This window comes from Protopterus annectens, chromosome 8.part1 (assembly GCF_019279795.1).
Source record: "Protopterus annectens isolate FY-2018-M chromosome 8.part1, PAN1.0, whole genome shotgun sequence".
NCBI lineage: Eukaryota > Metazoa > Chordata > Ceratodontiformes > Protopteridae > Protopterus > Protopterus annectens.
The window spans coordinates 79849661-79861531 of record NC_056742.1 but is presented as its reverse complement, the minus strand read 5'-3'; the positions used below and the strand labels follow the sequence as shown (position 1 = coordinate 79861531).

General features: G+C 37.4%; 1 protein-coding gene across 1 annotated transcript; it reads right to left on the bottom strand.

The window, feature by feature from the left end:
• Positions 1–4928: 4928 nt before the first annotated feature.
• LOC122810201 (GTP-binding protein RAD-like) lies at positions 4929–11632 on the bottom strand. The gene is made up of 5 exons (XM_044081687.1): positions 11516–11632; positions 10503–10871; positions 8797–8870; positions 6441–6645; positions 4929–5893 (listed from the first exon to the last, which is right to left on the bottom strand). The coding sequence occupies exons 2-5, from the start codon at positions 10861–10863 to the stop codon at positions 5616–5618; spliced, it is 918 nt and encodes a 305-aa protein (XP_043937622.1). The 5' UTR covers positions 10864–10871; positions 11516–11632; the 3' UTR covers positions 4929–5615.
• Positions 11633–11871: the final 239 nt, after the last annotated feature.

The following is an 11871-nucleotide window of genomic DNA, read 5'->3' as shown; positions in this document are numbered from 1 at the left end:
CTTGCAGAAACTCACACCCCTGTCGATCGAATAACTGTAAGAGTTCCTTATGTAATGCACTATTTTCTTTTAAGCCTGTGGGATATTTCCAGTACCTCAGGCCTTTTGGGACTTGTTGTCTTTTTATGCACTCATTAAAATAAACATTTTCATGCACTAATTTGCGGTACTGCCATACTAAATCATGAAATTCATCCACCATTGTTGAAAAATTTGGTGTGTGCATATTCCTCTCCGCTGCATTGTTTTGCACTTGATTTAACCATTGATATAATTGAATATCATTATGAGCAGTTTCATTGTTATGCACATCATCCCGTTCTTGTGATTGCAACTGCCCCGGAGGTATACTGTCTATGCTGTCAACACTATCCATTCTATTATTTCTGAAATCAGGTAATCTTGTATTACAACTGTTGTTATTACCAGAAAGCTGCTGTATCAGTTGAGTAAGGCTTAATACCGAATGCTGAAGTGTATCGAATTCAACTCTAGTAACCACCGATGCCGCATCTTGCATGCTGCCAGAAGCCATAACAAACTACTATCACGAACCACAAACTAATGAGAAGATATATCCAGAAGCACAAAAGCAATCAAGTGGATAAAACTTTGTGTTTTATGTATACACATTTTGCATTGCTAGTTTATTTTTATAGTTGTTCAATGGAAGGTTCAGCATATTTAAATATGTATTTAATCATGTTTTTAATTAGTATCAATTGAATGAAGCATATTGGGTAATTGGTCATTATGCATATGGTATATAAAGATTTTAGCTTGAGTTTTTGTTTGTCTGATGAAGGCTGGAGTCGCAGCCGAAAGCGCTTACCATTAAATACCATTAAATATTCTGTTATTCACCTCGGTTGTCCGCTTTATTGCTAGAATTCCTGTTGTCTAATATTCTCTTCCCCCTGACTCATGTCCTTTTTTCTATGTGACTTTAAGGCAGAAAATGCTGAGTATCCTATGTCTAGTGTTTCCCCATTACATGCTTCATTGCAGATAAGGCATAATCTTAAAGACATATCCCTGGTTTCTAGTGTTTCCCAACCAACCCATGTATTTGGAGTTATACCTGCTGGCTGGTGGTCCCCCCAACCCATGTAGTTGTAATTCTCCTTGGTGGATATTGTTCCTCTGACTCATTTCTGCAGTACTTTCTTATTAGTCTTGGAGTGTGTGGAAGTATGATAGCAATTCCAACCCACATCCCCCTAAACACAGCCCCGTCCCCACTCTATCACACTCACAGATGCACTTCTACATTCATCCAAACACACCTACCTAATCTACTCCTTCACTAAACCCCACACTGTTACCTCCCAGGCAGATACATACTCAGATATACACTCACACATGCAGCCCCTCACATGTTCACGTGTACACCTCCCTAGCACCACCTGACTGCTAAACTCACTAAAACCTGCCTCTGCCATGATGAATGAACATGACCATTTTCACATGTTTATTAACTCAATAACATCTATGTGGTGTGGAATGTTACACCTCTAGCAGCCTACACACATCTTGCATTGCATAGCATTTTATGAAAAATAAACCTAAAAAGCATAGTAAAAAATGTAATCATTTTGCGAGCAATAACAGCTATTAAAATTGTACAAATAGCAATGTTATCAGTAAGAAGTATTCTTTCCAATAAGTGTTAGTGTGTTCATAACATTTTCCAGAAATACTGTAACATATTATAATGTGCACAAACAACAAATTATATTTTTTCTAAGCTTTCACAAATTTTCATGTCTTAAAAACTATGCAACCTAGACATATATTATTAGAACTTTTTTTGTTAACCAGACATAAGCTTTCACGTGACAACAAGAAATTCCCCTGTAAGTGCATGTTTACTAGGATAGTTATAAAAATATGAAAGCATATACATTAATGGTATAATTAGCAATACAAATAATACAGGATATCTCTCAAAAAGTGCAACTTACAGTTCAAATATAGGTTCATAGCTAGGTACTAGGCTATCGGCCCAAGGGCCTACGTAAGCCTAGCCAACAAGGTTCCCTGGCTTACACCACCCAAGAAAGTTATTTTCCTGTGCCACTGTTGAGCAGAGACTCAGAAGTGATCCACGGGGTGTATTTCCTATTTCCCATCCACTCATCAAGATTTTTCTTGAAGAGTGCTAATGAAGAACTTTGCATGACATAGATGGGTAGCCTGTTCCAGAGTATAGGAAGTATCTGGGACAGGAATCTATCCCTCCAGCATGTCATGTTTATTGTGGTGACAAGGTTTAGGTCGCTAGAGCATGTAGCTCTGAGGGATTGGGATTTCTTTAGGTGTAGCATGTCCAACAGCTCTGGGTTTGACATAGCTTTATATGTTAGGCAGAGATCACCTATGAGTAGACGATATGCTACGGAGTAAAGCTGGAGTTTTTTGAGACGGTCAGTGTAGGGCATTTGTTTGAGGCTAGTAATCCTCTTTGTGAGGTACTTCTGTGGCCTTTCCAGCTGCTGCAGATGTCATGTGAGGTACATTCCAAAAGGGGTGTTGTACTCTATAACGGGACTAATGAGTGTCGAGCAGAGAGGAACAATGACCTCTTTTTTCCTGGATGAGAACCATTTTATGATGAGGTGTGCCACATAGAAGGACTTCCTGACTACTTTGGCGATGTGACTATCAAAGGAGAGACTACTGTCCACCTGCGTCCCAAGGTCTCTTATCACACATTCAGTGTTAAGTAGATTGCTGCCTATGTGGTAATTCATGGGTACAGAGTTTTTACCAAAGGGGATGACAAAGGGGATCAAAGACACTTTTCTTCAACAACATCTAAGGTTTCACCTAATGTCATGCAACAGTTTGTAAGTCACTTGTTTTTGAAGTATTAAGTACATATGGAAATATTACTTATTTTCATAATTATGAACAAACAGCTAGTAATATTTTTAGTATAGTGTGATACAAAGCAGCATTTTCAGTGAATTGTCCTGTCTCTCACATTGGTGTTTCACACCATATACCTCAATCAAATGTATGTTCCTCAGTTATAAAAATAAATATGAAAATATGAATAATAAGTGGCAAACAAAGATTAGGTTTTTCCACTGCAGGACATCCCAGATGAACAATCTTATTGTCATTTTATTAATATCAGCCTATTATTAGCTAGTAAGTTGCTTAGATCCAAAAATGTTCTGGACATTATAATGAGGTATGGGTGTGACCTGGAAGTACATCAAAGAGGCATAGGCGTGTGTGAGTTAATGCGAGCAGCAAGAAGCAGCCAAACAATTTTCTTTTCCGATTGTTTAGGCTTATGCCTTACCACAGGCGGTTCCGAGAGGGTGAGCCCATGGCTAATTAGCATATACCTCTCCACTGGAATGCCTCATTAGCATCTTGCATGGCCTCAGAGACAGTCCATCATGGTGCTGCATGCCATGCAAAAACACTGTGGTGGGCTGCATCTGAATTCAAAAACATTACAGTGAGGTGTACTTTTTGTCTACACAAGTAAGGGTGGGCATTTGGTCTGTGCCCCTTGCATTAAAATAACAAATTAATATGAGACATGTCCTTGTGCGGAGGGATATTTAGAAATGCCACATGTAAGGGCTATAGAATTCATCTTGTATATCTGATGTTAAGTGCATAGCTCTCCTGGCTTTTGTCTCTGTCTCCCCAGACTATGGCATTGTTGCTGATGGAGAAATACTAAATTCTTTTTTTGTTTGAAACTTACATTTTGCTGTACTCCAGAAATTCACAAATATGAAGCATGTACCAGCATTTAGAAATAAATGGCATTTTATAAGCAATCACTTAATCCATTTTATGAAGAAAGAGAGTAACCATTATGGTTTTCTCATTAAAAACATTGTGTTAACTCCGCATCTAAATGTAGTAATAGTGCCTCTTGTTTTAAACAGTGCTCAACTGCATTTAGAATGAGCACTTCTATCATAGGAATTACAACAAAATCTCATCTATTTACATTTATTCTATCTGTGCTAATATTAGTAAGTTTAAAGAGTGCAGGGTTTGACTGTACTAACATGTAATACAATTTTAGTATAACACACCAAACTGTGACAATACATATAACAGTTGTAGCTTTTAGAGATATAGCATTAATTATCTTTGCACTACAGCAAATGTAACAAGCAAATGACTGTTAAATAATATGACTGTTAAGTAACAGTAGCCCTGAAACTTTTCCTGTATTTTATTTATCCATTTGTTTTACATGTATTCCACTCCTCTCTGATGGCAGCTACATGGATGGTAAATTTGACTAGTTCAACTCATACCTCAAGGTATATGTATGAGAACCAGCCCTCTGACTGAACGTTCAGAATACTGAATGTTTATAATACTGGAACAAGTGATCAAATAGACATGTGATTACAGAATGCCAACATTACTTAGAGAGGGGTTGTGGTATGGGGGGGATTCACTCTTTCCCAACTGTTTTGTGATCTTACAGTTGGTATAAAGTAGCAGGTGGTGTGAGTGCAGGAATCGCAAAAAAATATATTTTTTTTATTTTTCAGATTTTTGAGTTTTAAGCTTTGTAGCTCAATCAAATTTGGTTTGATTTTGTTAGTTGTCCACTATAAATAGTAAACTATAGTGTATTCTGTATTCTAACTTGGGACATTCCTTAAGATATTACCCTTTAAGTTTTTATTTAATAAGTATTGTAGTGTTATGAAAATTATTCATATCAGGTTTTTTTTTTTTTTGCATTTTTGTGACAAACATCAGGTAACAGTATTACACTGTCAGAGTGACAAATCAAGGAACTGTGGTTTACAAAAATCATTAACACTTTCAAAATTTGCCATATAAAAAAGTACTAAAACCTTTGTGTGTGTGTGTGTGTGTGCGCACGCACGCATAGACCTGTCTATAAACTCAGAAAAGACATAAAACCAATGAAAATGATCGAAAATGTAATTGTATTACAAAATGTATATGTAAACGTATAACAAATTGCTGAATAATAATTAACAAAGGTGCAGATTAATATAAGAACACAATACTAGTATGCAACATTCAGCTACATTTTATTGCTCCTTTGAATGCTTGTGTGGAGTAAATCTCAATATATATTATAAAAACAAATAAAATTTATTGACTTTTCACATATATTATTTCCTTCACATGGTGTAGATACGGGCCTGCGTACCACATTTCAAGTTTTTTTTTTACATTGCAGTCTAAGATGGTTTAATGATTATCTCATTGTTCTTTAAAACTGTCCACATGCTCATCACTGTAGTATAACAGTGAAACATGAATAAGAAATTACAGAAATGGAAACACTCTAGAAAATGACAAGTCTGCAGCTGAGTGGCAGCTGAAGGACTTCAGTTGGACTACTTCCAGATTAAAAAAAAGCCACTAAGAAAAACAAGTCACAACAGTATGGCTTATCCCGTGTTTCTTCCATTGGCTGTGGGATTTAAGGCAGCAAGATAGGAGAACACAATGTATCTGCCAAGATGGATTGATAATTTATCACCAGATACTCCATATCAGCATGTCTTTTCACTGTAGTTCAGTGAAGATTTATATCAGGCAATTGGTTATACAGATCTGGTCAATGAGTTTCTTTTCCAGGCTTAAAGTACAGATAAGTCATGGCAGGACTTTGACTTATGCTTCAAAGCCATCTTCTTATTGTTTTTGGCCACAATTCTTCCCAGGAATCGTTTTGCCTTCTTGCTGATGCTTTCTGTCCTTTTAATGCTCGCCATTCTTCTTGCATTGTCCTCCTTGCTGTCTTTTCGTAATCGAACCTGCCGGACAATACCCTCAAAAAGATCCTCAACATTATGGTGAAGAGCTGCTGAGGTCTCTATAAACTTGCAGTCAAATACTACAGCACATGCACGACCCTCTGAAAAACAGAAGAGGCAAATAATTATGCATTTTTCATGTCACATTTTTGCAGTAATGTTCTACCACTAAGACTTCAGAGATCAACAAATAACTAATTCTAAGCAAAATGACATGTATGTAATGCTATTAACTTGTTTTAACATGTTTATTGCACTTGTTGCTCAGTCTTAAAGACTTTATACTTTATGTATAAAAGTCTTATCATAATAAGACCAGTCATGGTCTTTATATCTCCCATAATAATTTCCAATTTGCAGTTCCTCGCTGACACCTGTGCAACTTTCAAACGAGTAAAACATTGTTTCAGCACTATTGTTACTATCAAGCCCCTCTGAATGCAGTGGGAGCACATAAATAACTATCCTTTGAGAGTTACATACATGCAAATACTAAACTGATTCTTTCTGGCACTATTTTCTTTTACACTAATGGATTGGTCCATACAACTTTACTGCATTAATAAAAAGATGAGTTATATAAAATGGATTGAAGAGAAAAATTTAAGAATTTATTAAAATCTGAAGCAATATAAAATGGAAACCTACCATCAACTGAAACCTCTCTCGACCGTACTAAATCACTTTTGTTTCCTACAAGAATAATTGGGATATCTTCTGTTTGTCTGGCTCGTCTTAGCTGAATCCTTAACTCTGATGCTTTTTCAAAACTTGCTTTGTCTGTTACTGAATACACAATGACGTAGGCATCACCCATTTTCATACAGTGATTCTGAAGCCAGTTGCTGTCATCCTAAAGTTAAAGAAAATGTTACCAGGATGAAAAATAAGCTGTTTTACATCAGAAAATGTAATTGTGTGCCTTTGCAAACTACCAAAAAAAACAGCAGCAAACAGACTCGGGTACAAATCCGATCAAACCAAAAAACAGCACCAACAGCACAAGGAGAACACAGGAATAAAGGTGATCTACTTGAGCTGTTGGTACTGTTTTTTGCTTTTGCAAACTACCACAGTCACTACAGAGTGACCATTTTCAATTACATTGGTCATGTACATTTGAACAACAAAGGGGTCTATTTTTTTTCAAAAATGCCACATCTCATAAGTCCAGAGACTGACATAATAACAACTGTATTAAAATCCATTGGGTCCAATAAAGCTAACTAGAAGATAAGTGTTGACAAGCTAACATTTAGTTTATCCTCTGTCCATATCATCCTTTTTAAATAAATGCTTGTTTGTATTTCTAGAATTAGTTTGTGGATGATATACATCTGGCAAACTTTTATGTGTGGATATTTTTTTTTATCAACACACACACACACACACACACACACACACACACACACACACACACACACACACACACACACACACACACACATGACAAACTGTATGACCTTTTTAACCCATAACACCCTTTCCTTGCAAGTATACACTTTCATACACATGCTGTGAAGGCTACCACACCAGTGCCTTGGTGAGTCTAATGACCCCCAACTAGGCTGTCAGTTGTATCACTGTCCCTTCTTCCAAGGGACAGCAGTAGTGTGTGCTCATGTGTGAGTGAGTGTGTGTGTGTGTGTGTGTGTGTGTGTGTGTGTGTGTGTGTGTGTGTGAGAGAGAGAGAGAGAGAGAGACTGGATCTATCCCTTGCTTCCTCCAAAATTCCCTTCCCTTGCAAGTGTGTACTTATGCACATTTGCTATGAAGCCTACCACCCATCAGTGGCTTGGTGAGTTTTATACTCCCCACCCAGGATATCTGCATTGTTGTCACCCCTCCTCCAAGGGATAGTGGTAGAGCATGTGTGTGTGTGTGTGTGTGTGTGTGTGTGTGTGTGTGTGTGTGTGTGTGTGTGTGTGTGGATCTGCCCCTCCCTTCCAGGTTCCTCTTCCATTGCAAATATGCATGTCTGCACACTTGCTATATAAGCTACCGCACAACAGTGGCTTGTTGAGCCTAAAGGCAGCCCAAGTTCTACCCCCTTCATCACTTCCCCTCCTTCAAGGGATACTAGCAGTGTGTGGCCAGGTCCACCACTCCCACCTTTTCAAGGACAGCTCCCTCATTATTTCTACTATTGCTATCAACAAGTCGAACTTGGGTTGCTTGGACTGTATTCAGGACTTTATTCCTCTATGTCTTTAGCACTGGTAATGCTTGCATCATTTTTAAGCTACACACTGAACGTCTAGAGTTTTTTTTTGTGCTAATTCAGTTTTAAAAAAACATATCACAATGACCATTTAAAATTACTAACATCTGCAAAACAGTTCTCATTAGTTAAGCTTTATACATTGAAATCTTCTAATTCGTGCATTGAACTTTTGCAGTACGAAAAACACATATTTATTCAAATATTTTCCAAATGACTGACACCATTATTATAAATGAAGTGACCACAGTACAGTAAACTCTCAGTTAACTGGAACTCAAGCAACCAGGACTCTCAAGCAACTAGAAAAAAAATCAAAGAAATACAGTACAATTTTCATGTGTTGCATTTTCTGCCCCCCCCCCCCGCAGAAACATACCTTACGTTTTTTAGAATTTTAGAGTTTTAAAAGGAAGATAGGAATAAATTCCCTCTCTCCCCAACCTACGAACAAGTCCAGTATTAGTCAGGCCTATTTTTAATAGTAACTCTCAAGCAATCAGAAACTACAGTTATCCGGCATCTACCAATCCCCATGGGTGCCGGTTAACCGAGAGTTTACTGTATAGTTTCTTCTCTTCCAATTCCAAAAACGGCAATAGGAAGGTTTTAAAAATACAGATGTATTAGACTGAAATTTTCTGTCTAAACTATGAAAACTATTACTGGTAGGTCTAAAATATGATTTTCTAAATTAATCTAAAATTGAAAACATGCAAAATTGAACACATTTTCCGTACTGCCAAAGCTGACAGCCCTAGTAATGTACAAACACATACCTACCTGTTCCCATATATCATACACTAGAAGGGAAGCCTCCTCTCCATCTACAATGATTGATCTGTTATAGGTATTCCCTGTAGGAAGAGGAAAAAAATGTCATACATTGTCTTTGATGTTGTAAAAAATGTCCAACTATGAGCTGACAAAGAAGGCACAAACTAATTGTGTACCAGTATTGTGGCTACTGCTGTTAGCATTCTTCTTTTACAACAACTTAAAATGTCAGTTCGGCTCTGGACTGAAAACACACACAAGGCACTGTAACTAACTCTTATTTTAGATTTAGGAATATTATAGGAAAAAGAATTTAGTAAATGCTAATAAATAATTTAAGATATTCATGAGAACCAATTGTTCATTTGCTCTCAGGCTTTAAAGAAGTCCCTGTGATCTTAATAGGATCAGTGTTACACTGCCATAAACGTATGTGTGGTCCATAAGCATATAAATGCCAGTTACTTGCATAGTTTTTTCACATCTCATCTGAAAAGTACGTATCGATTTACTGTCTGCTGGGTAGCAAGCAGCACTCCTGTAAGTCAACCAGTCATATTTTGTGGATTACAGGTTTATTCCAAGACTATAAGGATTATTTGTTTAATCAAATTATGTGTGTGCATTGAAGCAAGTGTTTCTGATTTCCTTGATTTAGACATGTTTTATCCAAAAATGATTGCAGCAAAAAAATAGCAGCAGTCCTAAATCAAGTATTACATGAAAACTAATCTTATTGGTCCTGGGTACTGCAAGAACCTTCCACTAACTTAAATGTATATATGAAGATGCCATGAAACCTTTATTTGAAAAAATGTATGCATCCTAATGTGGAAGCAAACAGTTGAAGATTACAAATCCTACTTAAACCTGACTGTGTAATTAATAGCACATGCTGAGGCATGTATTGAACAGATTTTATTGCACAAATGGGCTACTGTAAGCAGGATCTCATAGGCTCATAGGGTGAGTATCTTGCATTCCTGGCTATGAAGTTGTATCTGTTCAGCATGCAACCCAGCAAGTGTTACTTTTACTTAGGAAACTGATTTTTTGAGCAGTGATTGATGTTATTTTTAAAGGGAGCATACTTTAAGAGCCTGAAAAATATTTTATATACATGCTTAGCCAGATTGTTTGGTTTTCTGAGCCCATTTTGCCTCCACCTAGCTACACAGATATCTAGTGTGTGTGTATGTCTGTGTGTGAGAGAGACAGAGAGAGTGATATGTTTCAATATACTTCGCTAGTTATCGGAACAATCATATAACAAACAGTATTCCTCAGTTCCAAAAGACTAGAAGGTAGACTAATGCATTTAATGCCTTACATTTCCGAGTGGCTGATCATATAATCTGCATAAAGTGACACATAACAGGAATTAACTAGATCCCATGACAGTAAAGCTAAGTCATGTTAGCATATAGAATACAAGAGTGGGTGATCTGTGGCATGCAATAGCATGGCTTGTCCTGTGTAACCTTTGGACACCTGCTACAGGTATTTTCGGGTATGGTGAATTAACGATATAAACACATTGCAAGCAACTAGCAGCATTCCTATTTATGTCTGGATAGATAGATAGACTGACAGATATATATATATATATATATATATATATATATATATATATATATATATATATACATTTCCTCCACATTGTTACCCTTCTAAATGGTTGTCTTACATGGTCATACAAACTAGTCATGTACCTGGGTTTTCTGATTCCGGAGCCTCCCCTATTCTGCCAAATATCTTTGCCAGGCTGGATTTGCCCACACCGTGATCCCCTAGAATAATGACTTTATAAACACTGCTTTCACAGTCACTACTGGATGATATAACCGAATCAGAGGAATCTGATGCCCAACTGTCTCTGTGCTTCTCCTCTGGGTTATAGGATGTGCAGCGGACCAGGTTCGAGACGTCTTCTTGGGGCAGGGAAGGCAGAAGGTTGCTGTGCAGGTCTCGTTCATCCACTGGCATGCTGCATCTGTGCAGATATTGCTGGTTCATGGCAAAAGGCATGCTACCACGTCTCCTGTCCTTGTTCTTCAGTTTGTTTAGAGTCATAACACCGGCTGTAAATGTAAGATTACACAAAAGTTACAGAACCAGTTTGAAATTGTGATTGTGGCTTTAAATTAACAAACCCTTTCCGAATTATCATTAGCCTTATTTATCTCAAGAGGACGCATGAAAAAAGTTACCTATCTTGAGGGCAAAAAAAGTTCATAAAATCATGCCTGAACGTGAGAGCAGATTTCTGCACAAAGGCATTTGTACAGTACTTAGGTCTGTCTCAGTCTCGAATTTCATCGAACTGCCTTTGGTTTGTTACTTTTTTTTTCTGTTTAGGATTTCTAATACTGTGACCAGTAAAGTCTGGCGCATAAACTGCTAAAACTAAAGGGGTGTATGTAATCCGCTTCCCCTGTCTCGATAGCATTACTTTCCTAATATCCCACCCATTGGACCCTTGGATAATGTATAATCAGCAGAAAATTAAATTAGTTGTACTACATCTCCATTCTAGACAGCTTAAATGTCAAAGAAACATCTTTAGTATATCTGATGCCTGCGAGTGTAAGCTAAGCAGATATATTCTGTATATGCAGTTAGTTATTACAAAGAGAAGTAAGCAAGTATAACCACATGCAAATGTCAAGGAACATCTTCCACCTGATTAAAACAATGCAGTTAACAATAGTAACATTTAGCTTACCTTCTTTGAGAAACTACAAAGACAATGAACTAGCCTAAGTATTATTTGCGTAATATTGGAGGATCACATCCAAGTACGAACTTATACACATGTACCTCTGTTACTGTATTACACTCGGTGCCCATTCCAGTATTTATCGGGTAGTCCACCTCCGCCCTCTGACGTCACTCGGGCTGTCGCGAAAGCGCGAGCACAGATTTGAGGTGCGAGCGGCCGATGCGACGAAGCATGGCATACTGCCAAAGCTATACCTCTTGATGGTTCATAATTTTTAAGGATTTCACCGCTTTCACTATAGTCTGTCACGCTGTCACTTCTGACAACGACAATTCTTTGCGAAACTGAGATAATCATTA